This window comes from Canis aureus, chromosome 1 (assembly GCF_053574225.1).
Source record: "Canis aureus isolate CA01 chromosome 1, VMU_Caureus_v.1.0, whole genome shotgun sequence".
NCBI lineage: Eukaryota > Metazoa > Chordata > Mammalia > Carnivora > Canidae > Canis > Canis aureus.
The window spans coordinates 110,423,683-110,440,316 of NC_135611.1; the positions used below are offsets into that span (position 1 = coordinate 110,423,683).

General features: G+C 64.3%; 2 protein-coding genes and 1 long non-coding RNA gene across 7 annotated transcripts; 2 read left to right on the plus strand and 1 right to left on the minus strand.

The window, feature by feature from the left end:
• Positions 1–826: 826 nt before the first annotated feature.
• On the plus strand, positions 827–11,477 carry DMPK (DM1 protein kinase). Of its 5 annotated transcripts, none has more exons than XM_077848238.1 (15): positions 827–1,169; positions 3,436–3,527; positions 3,812–3,895; positions 3,986–4,081; positions 4,653–4,801; positions 5,139–5,232; positions 5,682–5,888; positions 5,973–6,221; positions 6,912–6,997; positions 8,458–8,569; positions 9,270–9,472; positions 9,567–9,664; positions 9,829–9,875; positions 10,158–10,247; positions 10,585–11,477. In XM_077848238.1, the coding sequence occupies exons 1-15, from the start codon at positions 1,010–1,012 to the stop codon at positions 10,735–10,737; spliced, it is 1,920 nt and encodes a 639-aa protein (XP_077704364.1). In that variant the 5' UTR covers positions 827–1,009; the 3' UTR covers positions 10,738–11,477. The 5 variants fall into 5 exon arrangements, with proteins under 5 accessions (XP_077704364.1, XP_077704347.1, XP_077704338.1 ...); XM_077848221.1 differs by having other exon boundaries at positions 10,162–10,247; XM_077848212.1 differs by having other exon boundaries at positions 828–1,169; positions 5,973–6,236.
• On the minus strand, positions 8,828–14,270 carry LOC144283745 (uncharacterized). The gene is made up of 2 exons (XR_013352296.1): positions 14,024–14,270; positions 8,828–9,734 (listed from the first exon to the last, which is right to left on the minus strand). It is a non-coding gene; the product is annotated as an uncharacterized LOC144283745 (long non-coding RNA).
• On the plus strand, positions 12,294–16,400 carry SIX5 (SIX homeobox 5). The gene is made up of 3 exons (XM_077848143.1): positions 12,294–13,172; positions 14,042–14,844; positions 15,092–16,400. The coding sequence occupies exons 1-3, from the start codon at positions 12,367–12,369 to the stop codon at positions 15,709–15,711; spliced, it is 2,229 nt and encodes a 742-aa protein (XP_077704269.1). The 5' UTR covers positions 12,294–12,366; the 3' UTR covers positions 15,712–16,400.
• The last annotated feature ends 234 nt before the right edge of the window (positions 16,401–16,634 follow it).

Sequence of the window (16,634 nt, forward strand, 5' to 3'; positions counted from 1 at the left end):
GATGGGTCCCCCAGGTAACTCTCGAGATGCCCAGAGTGTGCAGAACTCCTGGCCTCCTGCTGCCTCCAGGCCTCCTGGCCCCTGGGGCGCAGGCGTCCAGAGCCAGCTGGAGATCGTGGCCGCCCCCCCACCCCAGCACTGTTCAGCCCTACAGAGAACAACAAAAAGCCCTCAAGGCTGGCTCTCCGGAGCTGCAGGGAGTGGTGTCTTCCCGCTCTGCCCTCCACCCCCCGAAATGTTTCTGTTTCTAATCCTAGCCTGGGCAGGAATGTGGCTGTGCGGCCTGGGTCCAAGGAGCTATTTTGGGGGCTCCTTTGCCTCCCCCCGAGGCTTTGGCCAGCGGGTCACCCCTGGTCCTGGCTCCTGAGGGCCTCCCTTCCCAATTCTCTCACCACCCCTTCCCCACCTCCTGCCAAAAAAAAGTCAGTGTAAAGCAGAGGGCCTGAGGGCTAAATTTAAACCGTCCCAAAGTCTGAATCTGCGGCTGAGTCACCCGTGAAGCTCCCCTGGCCTCCTGCCCCCCCTTCCCAGGCCTCACCCCTTTCTCCCCCACCCCAATTCCAGGGCTTGAGAGGGGTGTTACACAATCCTCCTGAACCTCAATTGGCCCCCTCAGAATGGGAGGGCTCATCTTTGGCATCTGCCACACCTGTAGCTTCCGCTGTGCTCCGCCTTTTTTTGGGGGGGCAGGCATAGTGCAAGAGTTGAAGTTCTCCACCCCCATCTCACTCTGAAGCTTTCTGAGGGGCCCCGGAGGGGAGGGAATTGGGGGGCCTGGCTCATGAGGGGTTAAGGCTGGGAGGCGGGAGGGGGCCGTACCCAGGGGTGGGGAGAAGGGGAGGAGGCCTCAGCAGCAGCCGAGAAGTGGCCAGAGAGGCCCAGGGGACAGCTGGGGACAGGCAGACATGCAGCCAGAGCCCCAAAGCCTGAACAGGGGCTGCCAGGCCCCATAACGGGAAGACCCCGAGCCCCCGGCCCGGGGAGGGGGCCATGGTGCTGCCTGGCCGACATGTCAGCCGAGGTGCGGCTGAGGCGGCTCCAGCAGCTGGTGCTGGACCCTGGCTTCCTGGGGCTGGAGCCCCTGCTCGACCTTCTCCTGGGCGTCCACCAGGAGCTGGGTGCCTCCGACCTGGCCCAGGACAAGTATGTGGCCGACTTCTTGCAGTGGGGTGAGTGCCTGCCTGCATGGGTGCCCCAGGTTGGGGGGGCGTGGGGGCAGGGCAGAGGCAGAAGATGGGTCCAGGCACAGTGGCTGATAGTTGGGGGCAAGATGGACGTGGGAGAGCCTCCCATTCAGGAGCCCAAAACTTGGCCTGGGTCCCAGGGTTGCCATGCCCCTACCCCTGTGCACCCTGGCAGGGCTGGTTGGGGTCAGCAGAGGCTAGGGCAGCCGTGACTCAGAACCATGACCTGGGAGCCCTGGGTCAGGCTGGACTGGGCACAGCCTCCCATGGTCCTTTTGTGCCCCCTCCCCAAAGTCTAGGCGTAGAGACATGCCAGGAACCCCCCCCCGCCCACCACCAAAATGGGCCCCATGGCCCTCCACCCTGGTTTCCCAGAGCACTGGGGCAGGCGGAAGGGCCGGCATGGGGCAGCTGCCAGGGGCGCGGCCAATGGGCAGGTGTTTGGCGCCAGCCTCTCCAGCTGCCCCAACAGGTGCCCAGGCACTGGGAGGGTGCGGTGACTCAGGCCCTGGGGGAGAACCAGCTCTGCAGACAGGCGCTACCCAGCACCCCCACCCCCTGGATGGAGGAGAAATAGTTTAGGGTTCCTCTGGGTGTACCCACTTTCCACCCCAGCCCTGGTTGTTCCCTCTTGTCTACACGGGGCAACCTTGACTCCTTCCAGCATCCTAGGGCCCCTGTTCTCCTGATTTCTGACCTTCCAACTCTCCCACAAAGTCCCTCCTGGCCAGGTCTTTCCCTGGAGACCGGTCTGGAGGGAAGATGCTTCCACCTCAGCCTCTGGCCTTGTCTGCCCTCACCCTCTCCCCCCAGGGACTCAGGCTCACTTGGTTTTCTGTCTCTCTGACACTCTGACACTGCCCCTGCACTGGTTCATGCCTCGGTGGCTTGCTCTTGGTCCTTGGGCTCTGTATGTCTCTGCCTTCCTGCCCTTTCCCTCTCCCTCGTTTCTTGTGTTCATCTCTCTCTGATCAGGCCCCGCTCCTGTCCTTCCCATTTCTCAGATAGGAAGGTGGAGACCAAAGGCCAGGCCATTCAGCCCCTGGAAGAACTTTCTGCCCACCTCCCCCAGCCCTTAGTAACTCTCTCAGCCTTAACTTTGCAGAGCATGAAGTTGAGCTAGCAGGGTAAACTGAGGCCAGAGCGTGGGACAGGGGTCTGGCTCTCCCTTAAGGAGCACTCCTTTTGTGGCCCGAGCAGCATCCTGCGGCCCCTCCCCTGTCAGGCTGCCGGGGAGGGGGAGGGGGCCCGGGTTCCTGCTGCCTTAAAAGGGCTCAACGTCTTGGCTCTCTCCTCCCTCCCCCGTTCCTGGGCCCTGGCTGGTTCTTCCCTGCCGGCCCACTCTCCCGGAACCTGCCATAGGCCCACTCTGTCTCCCCTTACTGTCCCCCGAGCCCCTCCCTCTCTCTGTCCTGCCCCCCTAAGTCCCCCACCACCTCCCGGGCCTCCCTCTCCCAGTGGCCGGGTCTCTCCTCCACCCGCCCCTTCCGCCCCCCCCCCCCACCTGCCCTCTTGAACATTCCTAGCTGTAGGACTTTGGGCTACTCTCTTCACCCCATCTCAGCCCTGATCTCCCCACCCGCAAATGAAGGGCAACTAGAGAAGCCCGCTTCCTGGAGTTGAGGATAGAGTGAATGCACTAGAGCCCGGAATTTGGGTCCATGCTGCCTTTGTCTTCCTCTCCTGTTTCTTCCGGGGCCCCACCCCCAAATCCAGTGTTTCCCAAAGTGTGGTCCAAAGCCACTAGCATCTAAATAGACCTGGAGGTACTGGACTAAACTGAATGTTCCAGGACAGGATCAGAGACAGATTGAGAACCCTGGGGTGGGGGGCCTGTCCGGCGCTCCCACTCCCGCGGGAGTAGGGGTGGGGCCTGAAACGGGGTGGGGGGCAGCCTGAGGACTAGCTTACTATCTTCCTTTCTTCAGAGCCTCCTTTTCCCAGAGCCCGCGCTCTCCACCTGCACCCACTAGAGTCCCTCCTGTCCAGTGCACTTCCCCTAAAGGAGTTCCTCAGGCATCCCACATTTTTCTGTAGGAGGGCAGTTTGGGGTCCCCCAAACCTCACTTAGTGTTTTTGTGGGGAAGCCCTCGGGAGGCTGACAGTCCCAGGAGAGACACAGAGAAGAGAAAATGAGGGACAGAGGAGACCGAGGGAGGGGGTGGAGGAGACTGAGGGGCAGGGGGTGGGACGTCCTCCTATCTCCCGGGTCAGTCCCATTTAGCCTCGGTTCTCACCTCCCCCCCCCCAGTGGAGCCCATCGCGGCGAGGCTTAAGGAGGCCCGACTGCAGAGGGATGACTTCGAGATTCTGAAGGTGATCGGACGCGGGGCGTTCAGCGAGGTGAGCCTGGAGCGGCGGCTGCAGGCCCGCGGAGCAGGCGACACGACTTTCCGTGCTGTGGGCGGGACCCAGGGGTTTGGGGCGGGACCTTAGAAATTGATGAATGACCGAGTTGAGAAAGCCTACACCAGCTGGGCGGGGGCGGGGCTTGAGGTCGTGGGCGTGGCGTTAGCCGTGGGGCGGGGCCAGGACTTGGTTGTGTCAGGGGCGGAGAAAAATTCCTACGAGCCCGGGGATTGCGCCTGCCATCTCCGCCCCCCCAGTCACCCCGTTTCGGCCTTCAGGTAGCGGTGGTGAAGATGAAGCAGACGGGCCAGGTGTATGCGATGAAGATCATGAATAAATGGGACATGCTGAAGAGAGGCGAGGTGAGGGCCAGGGCTGGATGTGCAGGGCGCTAAGATTACCCACCCTGGCTCCCGCTCCCTGCCACTTAAGTGCCTCTGGGTGCCCCGCAGGTGTCGTGCTTCCGCGAAGAGAGGGACGTGTTGGTGAACGGGGACCGGCGCTGGATCACGGAGCTGCACTTCGCCTTCCAGGACGAGAACTACTTGGTGAGCCTCAGGCCAGGGGGGACTAGGGAGACCGACCTAGTCCTGATGCTGTCAGTGAGGCTGACAGTGAACCAGGCAGATTCAGGGAGAGGAACTTCTAGGCTTTGGGAGCTGCCTCCAAATGGCTGCGGGTGTCTCTGGGTGTGGTGGGAATTGGTTTTCCTTTCCTGGGATGGGAGATGTCCCTTACTGTTTTTTTCCTGGACTGATTCTGGGGGATCCTGTAAAGATGCCACTGTCGGGGGGGAGGATCTCTTACCTGGACTGGGATAACTCTCTACAATCTATATGGGCGGCCCTGGGCAGGGTATCTAGCCTCTGTACTTTGGCCACTGGGAACTCTCTGGGCTTTTTCCCCTCTCCCTGTCTAGTGACATCCTGGGAGAATTAGGTTTTGCGGGGGGAGGGTGTGTGTCTCTGATTTGGCCTGGGAGATTTCTTGGGCTCTCTAGGAGCTGGGTTTGCGGGATCCCTGCCCAGGGATGGGGCATCTGCGGCAGTCTTTGTCCCGGGCTGTCAGCCGTCAGTGCCGAGGGGTGCGACTGACCCCCCATGACACGCCCCCTGCCAGTACCTGGTCATGGAGTACTACGTGGGCGGGGACCTGCTAACGCTGCTGAGCAAGTTTGGGGAGCGGATCCCGGCCGAAATGGCGCGCTTCTATCTGGCCGAGATTGTCATGGCCATAGACTCAGTGCACCGGCTGGGCTATGTACACAGGTGGGCGCCGCAGGGGCTGAGGGGCGGGGACTGGGGGGCGGGGCCCAGAGAGGGAACCAGAAGTTGCACCCGGGTGGGGGGCAGGGTACCGCAGAGGTTGGAGCCCAGAGGGGGCGGGGCCCGGGGGGAGAACTCATTGGTCTACTGGGAACAGGACCCGAGGAGTGGGGTTCAGAATCCCCTAAGGGGGGTTGAGGGGTAGGGCCCTGAGAGGCCACAATTGGAGAGCAGGGTCTCCCTAAGAGGGGAGGACCTTGGCCGTGGGGCCTGCAGGGGTGGAGCCTGGTGAGATGGATGGGAGAGGCTCACTTTTCCCCCTTACCTTCCGTTTGCGCAGGGACATCAAACCCGACAACATCCTACTAGACCGGTGTGGCCACATCCGTTTGGCCGACTTCGGCTCCTGCCTCAAGTTGCGGGCAGACGGAACGGTGAGCGGTGCCCCGCTTCAGGCAACTCGGGCCCCCAGTGAGGAGTGGGCTCAGGTGGGGGGACCGGAAGTGCAGAGTGCGGGGGCAGGGCTGAGGCGCACAGGTAGTTAGGGTGGGGGCCCCATCAGATGTGGAGGGGGAAAGAGGGTGAGAGGCTCGGGGTTAGAACAGGCCAGGGGGGATCCCTGGGTGGCGCAGCGGTTTGGCGCCTGCCTTTGGCCCAGGGCGCGATCCTGGAGACCCGAGATCGAGTCCCACGTCGGGCTCCTGGTGCATGGAGCCTGCTTCTCCCTCTGCCTGTGTCTCTGCCTCTCTCTCTCTCTCTGTGTGACTATCATAAATAAATAAAAATTAAAAAAAAAAAAAGAACAGGCCAGGGGAGGGACCAAGCACTCGGGGCGTGGCTAGGAGGGGCGGGGCCGAGCCCAGCTGTGGACCTTTTGGCTCAGGTGCGGTCGCTGGTGGCTGTGGGCACTCCGGACTACTTGTCCCCCGAGATCCTGCAGGCCGTAGGCGGTGGGCCTGGGATGGGCAGCTATGGGCCGGAGTGTGACTGGTGGGCGCTGGGAGTGTTCGCCTATGAGATGTTCTACGGGCAGACGCCCTTCTACGCCGACTCCACGGCTGAGACCTACGGCAAGATCGTGCACTATAAGGTGAGCACGGCCAGAGAAACCCCTGATCTCCCTCCACATGTACTGCCAGGCTTACGTCCCCCGCCTTCCCTCTCCCTCGTGCAGGAGCACCTGTCTCTGCCGCTGGTCGATGCGGGGGTCCCTGAGGAGGCTCGAGACCTCATCCAGCAACTGCTGTGTCCCCCTGAGACGCGGCTGGGCCGGGACGGAGCAGGTGATTTCCAGAATCATCCTTTTTTCTTTGGCCTTGACTGGGACGGTCTCCGAGACAGCGTGCCCCCTTTTACGCCGGATTTTGAGGGTGCCACTGACACGTGCAACTTCGATGTGGTGGAAGATGGGCTCACTGCCATGGTGAGCGGGGGCGGGGTAGGTACCTGCAACCCCTGCTGGGCAGAGGGTATCCCCCCTCCATCCCTCACCCATAAAGTTGGGGTTAGAATAGTACCCATCTCCTCGGGTCTTGAAATCATTCCTCCCTCAGAGCACCTGTTCTGTGACCTGCCCCACGCTGGGAACCCAGCGATGACCTGGGTTCACAGTCTAGTGGGGAACATAGACTGGTCCCCAATGACTCCCCAGAGAGTTCAGAGGTGAGATGGGGGAATGCAGGGGGTGGGGCTCCTGGATTCAGCATGGAAAGTTTTGGAGGGCTTCCTGGAGGAGGTGTTATTTGAGCTGGGACCTGGAGCGATGAGAAGTGAGAGGCAGGAGAGCACTGTTTTGTGGAGAAATCTCTCTTAGGCCTTCTCTCAATTGTGATACAAGCTATCCTGAGTGTGTGTTCAGCTTGGGTGCCTTGTGCTGGGTGCTGCTGGGGACACACAGGGACCGAGCCAGTCCTGGTCCCACCCTCATCCACTTACAGCCTAGAGAAGTATATAATTACAGTGTGGAGAGTGTCCCGAGGGAAGTTACAGGATATATTGAAAGAAAATGAGGGAGGGGCCACTTCAGATAGGCTCCAAGCTGGGGTGGGGTGAGGAGCAGGAGACCAGCCCTGACGAACACCGGTCACTCCACATCTGTGTTTCTCTTGTACAGGAGACGCTGTCTGACATGCGGGAAGGCATGCCACTGGGAGTCCACCTGCCATTTGTGGGCTACTCCTACTCCTGCATGGCCCTCAGGTAGGCACTGCCCCTGGGCAGCCTGTGAGGAGTGGCAACACCCAGTGGAATTGCAGGATCAGTCTTGGAACTTGACTGCCTTGGGACCAAGGACTATTAGGACTCCAGAGGTGTAGGACCTTGAAATCTCAGACTATAAGTAATGCAAAATTACAGATTCAGTTGTAAAGCCTCAGAGCCACAGACTCAGCCTTCCAGAAGCTTCCAACCTTCCACTTTTTGATTTCTAGTACAGTCATGAGAATCAGAATTCTCAGAATCTTAGAAAATAAGAATTTCAAGAATAAGAATTTTTTTTTTTTTAATTTTTATTTATTTATGTTAGTCACACAGAGAGAGAGAGAGAGGCAGAGACACAGGCAGAGGGAGAAGCAGGCTCCACGCACCGGGAGCCTGACGTGGGATTCGATCCCGGGTCTCCAGGATCGCGCCCTGGGCCAAAGGCAGGCGCCAAACCGCTGCGCCACCCAGGGATCCCGAATAAGAATTTTTTTAAGTCACTCTTAAAGGAATACAAACTCATTGGACCACTCGTATAACCGCAAGCCTTTTAGAAACATTAATTACACAAACAATACCTTGCTTGCACAAGTAAATTAGAACATTTGGACAAGGAAGAGGAAGCCCACCATCAACGATGGTCCTTGGCTCACATATACGCACTCATACCTGACAACTGTGAGAATGTGCTGTGTTCTAGTCTGTTTTGTTACTGGACAGTGTATAGCAAATGCCACGTCTTATTCTGAATGAATGAATGAAAGCGTGAGCCACTGGGCAGTATTCTCACAGGGCGGGGCAGGACTCAGTTGATCTGGCTTCTCTGTTATAACCCAGGCTGGATGAACAGCTTTGGCTTGGTCTCGGTGAGCACCCAGGCTCATGATCGGGCCTTTGAGACCTGTTTACACGGGAGGGAGCCCTGGGCCGGAGGGGACATCCACTTTTACTGCAATTTCATATTCCTGGAGAGGTTGTGACCCCTTCCCAGCAGCTGGGTATGGCAGGGGTTGGGGTGCTGATGACTAGAGTCATTGTCCTGGGGTCCCACACCCAATCTAAATACCATGTCTTTGGAGGTGGCTAGAGGTGGGTGGGGTCCTCCTCCCTGTCCTGACGCCCTAAGGAGAGGAGTCCGCAAAGGTCCAATGGAGAGAGATGAGCAGACCCCAAAGCATGGGTGTCTGGACCCCAGGATCTGCCAGAAGGTGAGGAGAGGCTGGCTCCCAGGGGCATGAGGCCACGTGAGTGGCAGGCCTTTACTAACAAGAAGGGGACTTGTCACACCAACCTGGCAACTTGGCCCTTTCTCTCTGCCCCTCTCCCCTCACACTAGGGGGTCTTCAGGGTCTGGCTCTCCCATGACCACAGGAGAGGGAGTCCTGGCTCTGAACCCAGGGGATGGGCAACCTCCCCAGGGGGCCCAGCTCTCCGTCCCCTGGCCCTGTTCCTCTCTCCAGGGACGAGGAGGTCCTAGGCCCCACGGCCATGGAACTGGAGGCCGAGCCATTGCCTGAGCCACCTGTGCAAGCGCCCAGTCCGGAGCCCCCAATGTCCCCACCAGAGGAAACGGTGAGTCTTTTTGAAGGAGAAGGCCAGTCAGGGACGAACTGGAGAGCAGGCAAGGGCTTCCGGAGTCTTGTGTGCTGTGGAGTGCTAAGCCCTCTTGGGGCTCACTTGACAGAAGGGGACAGAAAACAGTAGAGACAAAATTACTTCAGTCAGAAATGATCGCTATGAAGAAATTAGAACAAGTCATTGTGTGGGGGAGGAGGGGGACTCCACAGGAGGAGGAGGAGGATTGCCCATGGGAAGAAACATACCCACTGGTCAGCAGACAAAGCCTCAAGGCAAAGGTTTATTCTGGAACAGGAAAGCAGGGTGGTAAGGTGACTTGTTCTAGGAGCAGTGGGAGGTGGAGGGTGAGGGGAGGGGAGACTGAGGCCCACAGGAAACAACCAAACAGGGCCTTTTGATGAGGTAGGCCTTGCCCTGAGGGTGCTGAGGGGCCCGAGGGGAGAGGGACAGGGACAAACTGGGCTAGAGTTTTAGGAACAGCCATTTGGTTCCTGGGTGGAGGGTGGGTGGGAAGGGCCAGGACCAAAGGCTGGAGACAGGGACAGGAGCTGCGGTTGGTTAGGGGAGGAGGAGAACTGGGTCAGCACAGGAGCTGTGGGGTTCCAGAAAGTTCTAGAGGACAAGGGAGGATCCTAGCCCAGGTCCTGGGTGCCGCAGGAGCCACAGGCAGCCCTAAGTGCGGTCGCGCCCGCAGGCTGAAGCTGCGGTTCTGGAGGCCCTTCCGGAGGCCTTTCCGGCGGTGGCGGCGGCGGCGGCCGCGGTGGAAGCCCAGGTGACCCAGGTGACCCAGGTGACGCTGCGGGAGCTCCAGGAGGCCCTGGAGGAGGAGGTGCTCACACGGCAGAGCCTGAGCCAGGAGCTGGAGGCCATCCGCACAGCTAACCAAAACTTTGCCAGGTCGGGGTCAGGGTCGGGGCGCCGGGCTGGTCTCTACCGCCAGCAGCCTGTCCCGCTCGGGTCCGGAGTGCTCACGGCCTTTACCTCCCCACAGTCAGCTCCGGGAGGCCGAGGCCCGGAACCAGGACCTGGAGGCGCGCGTCCAGCAGCTGCAGGAGCGGATGGAGCTGCTGCAGGCGGGGGCAGATGCAGGCGAGTCCCTCATGCGTCTCCTTTCCCGAGGGCAACGGGGGGAAGGTGGGCCCACGGCGTGTGTGGACACCTGGGGGAGGGCGAGGGGCCCAGGCTGGGGCACGCCGCGCCACCGCCCTCCTCCGTCCCTCCACGCGCCCTATGCCTCTCTCTTCTCCTTCCAGCTGTCACGGGGGTCCCCAGTCCCCGGGCCACGGATGCACCTTCCCATGTAAGACCCCTCTTTTTACCCCTGAATCAAGCCTGCTGGCCCCTCTGCAGACCCCGTACCCCCATCCAGGCTTAGGGACTACCCTATCTCTTGGGGCTCCAGGAGGCAGACACCCTCCAGCCCCACGTCTACCAGATATCCCTCGGTCCAGGCCTCCAACCAGGTCCCCTCTAGGATCTCCCTAGATTCCTTCCCGACTCCCTCCACTGTCTCTCGCCCCCTGCCGAGGGCGGTCGGGCCGGGCTGGGCTCGGATCGGGTCACCTGTCCCTTCTCTCTCCAGCTAGATGGCCCCCAGGCCGTGGCTCGGGGCCAATGCCCGCTGGTGGGGCCAGGCCCCATGCACCGCCGCCACCTGCTGCTCCCTGCCAGGGTACGTCCGGCTGCTCACGCCCGCCGCCGCCGCGCCCCCTCCTCGCTCCACGTACCCCCAGCCGCCTCTGCTTAGCTGCGCCTCTGTCGGGCGGGGCCCGCCGCGGGGAGGGAGGGTGCCCGAGCAGCCAATCAGCACAGGCCGCTAGGAAGCAGCCAGTGGCGAGTTCGGACAAGACTTAAGGCTTGGCCAGCGGACCAACCGCAGCTGCCCGCGGGGGCGGGGCGGCGTGCAGAGGCCTGTGGACCCTCCTCCGGGCGGAGGCGTGGCGAGTCCCAGGAGCCAATCGGCGGGCCGTGTCGCGGGGGGGTACCTGATCCCGCCCCTTTGTCCGCAGGTCCCTAAGCCTGACCTATCGGAGGCGCGTTCCCTGCTCCAGTTCGCCGTTGCTCTGGCTGCTGCCGCCGCCTTGGGCTGCACTGGGTTGGTGGCCCGCGCCGACCATCTCGCCCCGGTCTGGCGCCAGCCGGGAGCCGCCTTCGCCCCCTGAACCCTAGAGCCCCAAGCCGGAGGGTTGGGTGACCTGGGCACGGCCCAGAAGCCGCTCCCGCCGCCTCCCCGTGCGCACCGCTCCAAGCGTGGGTCTCCGCCCCAGCTCCAGCCCTGTGATCCGGGCCCGCCCCCTGGCGGCCGGGGAGGGAGGAGCCGGGCCCGCGGTCGGAGCACGGGGCTCCTGGAAGGCTTGTAACCGGGAATGCCGCAGCCGCTGCCGGGGGGATGGCACGCCGCTTCCTTCCTACGGCCTGGCTGAGCCCCGACACGGATGGGCAAACTGCGACCTAGAGGAGGCAGCACAGGGCCGGGGTGGGCCGTCAGTGTTGCCTGCCCCGCCCCCTCGGCTCGCAGACCACAAGTCCTTGTGCACGAGGCCCTGCTGTCCCGTTCTAAGAACGTTCTCTTCCCGCGGCGAACGTCCAGTGCGAGCTCAGCCCGCTCTCGGGAACCTTGTGCTTTTGCCAGCCCCGCTTTTTCGGGGACTCCCGCGCCCTCCTCACGTAGGCTGCTCTCGGAGCCACCGCAGGCTCCGCCTTCCCGCCTCGGCAGTTTGGGTATTTATTGACCTGTCTGTCCCCCGACCCGCTGACAGGCTCCAGGACCCCAGCGCCCTAACCCACGTTTTGGATGCACTGAGACCCCGACATTCCTCAGTATTTATTGTCTCTCCCCACCTAGGACCCCACCCCCGATCCTCGCAAATAAAAGGCCCTCCCGTCTGCCCAAAGCTCTGAACTGCGCGGTGTCCGCTCTCTTGGCGTTGCGGGAAGGAGGCTGCTCGGTGGGCCAATCGGAAGGCGAGTGGAGGCGGCCAATGGCCTGGCGGGAAGCTAGCGGGGACGCCGAGCGGACGAATCTGGGCTGGGGGTGGGGGTGGGGACGGCGAGGGGCGTGGCCCCGGCCCCCGGCCAATAAGAGAGGGCTAGCGAGCCACCGGGAGGCACCGCCCCCTGCCCAGCTGTGGCCCAGCTGTGCCACCCGCTCGCCTGGAAGAAGGGGGCTGGGCCGCCTGCGCGCGCGGCCATCCTCCGCCCACTGCGCCTGCGCGGGCCACGCGCCTGGGTTCCAGAGACTTGCTCAAGAAAAGTTGCTGCAAACTTTCTAACCCGTTTCCCTCCGCCCCTTCTCCCTGCCAGACCCGCCCCCCTGCGGAGCCGGGAATTCCGAGGGGCGGAGCGCAGGCCGAGATGGGGAGTGGGGGGGCCTTCAGAGGACTCTGGAGACGGAGGCGTGCAGAAGCTTAGTCTCGGGGCGGAGGTGGCTTCGCGCCCTTAGCCCTCCCGGACGGCCCGTTACCTTCTCCGTTGTCCCGATGGGGAAACTGAGGCCCTGAGCCTGAGGCACACGCGGGGGGAGGCAAAAAGCGCGGCCTGAGGCGGAGGGAAAACAAAAGGAGAATCACGGAGAGACGGGGAGGGGGGCGGGCACTCACACAGACACCGGCACCGAGACCCAAGTGGAGAGCTGGGCCTTGCATTGCTGCGGGAGACGCGGGGTCGTCGGCGGGGGAGAAGATCGGGGAGCGCGAAGGGGAGGGCGGAGAGGGGGGACGGGCGGGGGAGGGGGCTGGGGAAAGCCCGAGGGAGGAGGAGAAGGAGGGAGGAACTTCCCAAAGTTGCAAAACATGGCTACCTTGCCTGCGGAGCCGAGCGCGGGGCCGGCGGCCGGGGGGGAGGCGGTGGCGGCGGCGGCGACCGAAGAAGAGGAGGAGGAAGCGCGCCAGCTCCTGCAGACTTTGCAGGCGGCCGAGGGTGAGGCGGCGGCCGCGGCCGCGGCCGGGGCCGGGGCGGGCGAAGCGGCGGCGGGAGCGGAGGGCCCGGGATCCCCGGGCGTCCCCGGGTCGCCCCCCGAGGCCGCTGCCGAGCCGCCCACGGGCCTCCGCTTCTCGCCCGAGCAGGTGGCGTGCGTCTGCGAGGCGCTGCTACAGGCGGGCCACGCCGGCCGCTTGAGCCGCTTCCTGGGCGCGCTGCCCCCGGCCGAGCGCCTACGTGGCAGCGATCCGGTGCTGCGCGCTCGGGCCCTGGTGGCCTTCCAGCGGGGCGAGTACGCCGAGCTCTACCGGCTGCTCGAGAGCCGCCCCTTCCCCGCCGCCCACCACGCCTTTCTGCAGGACCTCTACCTGCGCGCGCGCTACCACGAGGCCGAGCGGGCCCGCGGCCGCGCGCTGGGCGCAGTGGACAAGTACCGTCTGCGCAAGAAGTTCCCGCTGCCCAAGACCATATGGGACGGCGAGGAGACCGTCTACTGCTTCAAGGAGCGCTCCCGCGCCGCGCTCAAGGCCTGCTATCGCGGCAACCGCTACCCTACGCCGGACGAGAAGCGCCGCCTGGCCACGCTCACCGGCCTCTCGCTCACGCAGGTCAGCAACTGGTTCAAGAACCGGCGACAGCGCGATCGGACCGGGGGCGGCGGCGGCGCGCCTTGCAAGAGGTGAGGGGACCCGGGCGGCGCAGGTCCCGCTTTCCCGGGGACGCGCAACCCACCAGCTACCCCCCCCCCATGCCCACCGCTGGAGTCCGCGCGCAGAGCTCCTGGGACACCTCCGGCTCACACCTTCGGGCGCCCCCCAGGGCGCGAGGGAGACGTGAGGACGGAGCAGGCGCGCGCCCCGGGCCCTCGCCCCGACCCCACCGCGCCTGTCGCGGAGGCTGGGAAACCTCTTCCCTTCGCTCCGCTCAGAGCTCCGTCCCCTGTCCCATCCGTGTTCGTGGCTGGGGCGGAGGGGGGGCGGGAGGCATTGAGAAAACGGGGGCCGGGCCCTTGCCCCGCACCCCGCGTGGGGGCATCAGCCTTTCGGGGCCGCGGCTCTTCCTCACCCCCCAACCCCCCTCTGGGCCCAAACAGCGTGGTCCGTCGTCTGTCTTTGTTGTGAAACGTGAACCTTCCCCAGCTCCGGTTTCCCTGTAACCCAAGCCCTTCCCCTCCCACCCTGCGCGCCGGCCTCTCGCTCCCTTTTCTGACGCCCCGGGCGGGGGGGCGGGGGGGGGAGGCACCGGGAACTGACGGGCGGCAGCCTCCGCACTCTCCCGGCGGGCGCTGTGCTGCTTTCAGCCCGACCCCGGGGCGCCGGGCGGCCGAGGGGCCGGGCGAGGAGCCTCCCGGGGCGCCCGCTTTAGCTTTAAGAGCAGGATCAGTGCTCCTCTGCAGAGGCTCCAACTTGGGTGGGGGAGTCTCTGACCCCCTGAAGCCTTTGGCTGCCAAAGATTGGCCTGGGGAGGAGGTGGGGCGACGAGGGGCTTGCTGGCCAGCGGGGAACCCCGGCGATCGGGGCCACAACTCACAGTCCTTTCTCTGGCCAGCGAGTCTGACGGGAACCCCACCACGGAGGACGAGTCCAGCCGCAGCCCCGAGGACCTGGACAGGGGGGTGGCTCCGGTGGCCGCGGAGGCCCCCGCCCAGGGCTCTCTATTCCTGGCCGGGGCCGCCCCGCCCGCGCCCTGCCCCGCCTCCTCGTCCATCCTGGTGAACGGGAGCTTCCTGGCGGCGGGCAGCTCCCCCGCCGTGCTCCTCAACGGGAGCCCCGTCATCATCAACAGCCTGGCCCTCGGGGAGGCCTCCAGCCTGGGCCCCCTGCTGCTGGCGGGCGGCAGTGGCGCCCCTCCTCCGCAGCCCGGTGCCCCGGGGCCCGGCGAGGGCAAGACCTCCCTGGTCCTGGACCCGCAGACCGGGGAGGTTCGACTAGAGGAGGCTCCGCCCGAGGCCCCCGAGACCAAGGAGGCCCAGGTGGCCGCTTCTGGGGCGCCTGCAGAGGAGGCCGCGGGGCCGCTGCCCCAAGTGGTGCCTGGGCCCCCACCGGCTGCCACCTTCCCCCTGCCCCCGGGACCGGTGCCTTCTGTGGCCGCTCCCCAAGTGGTGCCGCTCTCTCCCCCGCCGGGGTACCCGGCAGGCCTGGGCCCCGCCTCCCCGCTGTTGAACCTGCCCCAGGTGGTGCCCACCTCTCAGGTGGTGACCCTGCCCCAGGCTGTGGGGCCGCTGCAGCTGTTAGCCGCCGGCCCGGGCAGCCCCGTGAAGGTGGCAGCCACTGCGGGCCCTGCCAATGTGCACCTGATAAACTCCGGGGTGGGCGTGACAGCCCTGCAGCTTCCTTCGGCCGCTGCGCCAGGTACCTCTCGCCTTGCCGGGGCCTCAGGGTGGGTGCGGGCAGGGGCTTCTGGGAGGTGGGCAGCCCCTCCCTGGCACCACCTGAGTCAAGTGGTGGCAGGAGGCCCAGGCCACGCAGCCCCGGTGCCACCCGCAAGGGGGCTCCGAGAGGCCTCTGGCTGGTCCCCTTCCCCCCCCCCCCCCCCCTGGTGCCCCCCAGAGCGTTGTCGTCTTCACCCCCACACCTGGCCTACCTCTCGTCCCCACAGGAAACTTTCTCCTGGCCAACCCGGTGTCCGGCAGCCCCATCGTGACGGGCGTGGCCGTCCAGCAGGGCAAGATCATCCTCACCGCCACCTTCCCCACGAGCATGCTGGTCTCCCAGGTCCTGCCGCCTGCCCCCAGCCTGGCCCTGCCCCTGAAGCCAGACGCGGCCATCTCGGTGCCCGAAGGAGCCCTCCCGGTGGCCCCCAGCCCCGCTCTCCCCGACGTCCACGCCCTCGGCCCGCTTTCCGCACAGCAGCCGCCGCAGCCACCGCCCGGCCCAGCCACTGCCGCCGCAGCCACCAGCCTGCCCTTCGCGGATTCCTCGGCTCTCCTCCCGGGCTTCCCGGCGCCGCCGCCCGAAGGGCTCATGCTGTCGCCCGCGGCCATGCCCATCTGGCCGGCAGGGCTGGAACTGAGCGGCGGCACAGAAGGGCTGCTGGAAGCAGAGAAGGGGCTGGGGACGCAGGCCTCCCACACTGTGCTGAGGCTGCCGGACCCCGACCCCGAGGGGCTGCTCCTGGGGTCTGCGGCAGGGGGCGAGGCGGATGAGGGGCTGGAGGCCGAGCCGAAGGTTCTGACGCAGCTCCAGTCGGTGCCTGTGGAAGATTCCCTGGAACTGTGACCCCCGCCGGGCCTCCTCGCCTCTCCTGACCATGGTGCTCAAGATCCAGGACGGCCCGGGAGGAGGGGGCCGCTCACACACAATAGCTGCGAGCTGAAGATGCCACACACTACGGTCCCAGATGCCCGGCTCCCCGGCCGCTGAACCTCTCCAAGCCCTGCAGGTGCCGGGGGACTCGCCCCTGTCCACTCCTGCCCGGGGACACTGTCCTCGGGATCAGTGGCCTCCTCTGTTACAGCCCTCTCCTTGCTCTGTGCCCCGAGTGAATGGGGGAGGTTTGGGGGTCCTGACTCGGGGGCTATGCCCCCCTCAACCTGGTACTAGCTGTGAGCTGAAAGCCCTGCCACATGGCTGGATGGCCAACCCCTCGAGCCCTCTCCCTGTCACTCCTTAAAACACTATTAATAGCTCCACCACCACTTGGAGGCGGAGGGCGGAGGCCAGACAGTCCTGTGCCCGAGCCTAACCGAGCCTCCCGGCTGGGCCCTTCCTACTGCAAAGTGAGCAGGTGTGTGGGGAGGCCCGGCTGAGGCTCCTCCTGGACTAGAGCCCTCCCTACCACGTCCAGCCCCAGACCAAAGATCCCCCTCCCCCCTGGGGCACCCCTGACCCTGTGTCTAGTTTGTATCATAAATCTTTATTTTTCTAGGATATGTTATGCCTCCGTTTCAATTAAAATAAAGTTAACAGACAACTAGAATCTCCTGGGGTGTGTGTTACCTTCTAAAGCACTTGCCCAAAGGAGACACTGAACCCTAAGAAGGCCCACCTGAGATTGGAGCTTTCTGACGGCTGCTCCCTGACGGGGCCGGGGGCCGGAGGTCAGTTCTGTGCTGACCGCTTGAGAAGCTGCGGGTCCTGGGGCCTCTGGGTCCCGCAGAAGGGGCACCCCCGCACCTCCCAGGTTCTGAGGAAGCAGGGGA

Bases quoted from the DNA above. Each gene is read 5' to 3' on its own strand.
- DMPK (XM_077848206.1), top strand. From the start codon at position 1,010: ATGTCAGCCGAGGTGCGGCTGAGGCGGCTCCAGCAGCTGGTGCTGGAC. The intron at 1,170-3,435 runs GTGAGTGCCTGC...CCCCCCCCCCAG, and splicing joins GGCCGACTTCTTGCAGTGGG to TGGAGCCCATCGCGGCGAGG. The intron at 5,889-5,972 runs GTGAGCACGGCC...TCCCTCGTGCAG, and splicing joins GCAAGATCGTGCACTATAAG to GAGCACCTGTCTCTGCCGCT.
- SIX5 (XM_077848143.1), top strand. From the start codon at position 12,367: ATGGCTACCTTGCCTGCGGAGCCGAGCGCGGGGCCGGCGGCCGGGGGG. The intron at 13,173-14,041 runs GTGAGGGGACCC...TTCTCTGGCCAG, and splicing joins GGCGGCGCGCCTTGCAAGAG to CGAGTCTGACGGGAACCCCA. The intron at 14,845-15,091 runs GTACCTCTCGCC...TCGTCCCCACAG, and splicing joins TCCTTCGGCCGCTGCGCCAG to GAAACTTTCTCCTGGCCAAC.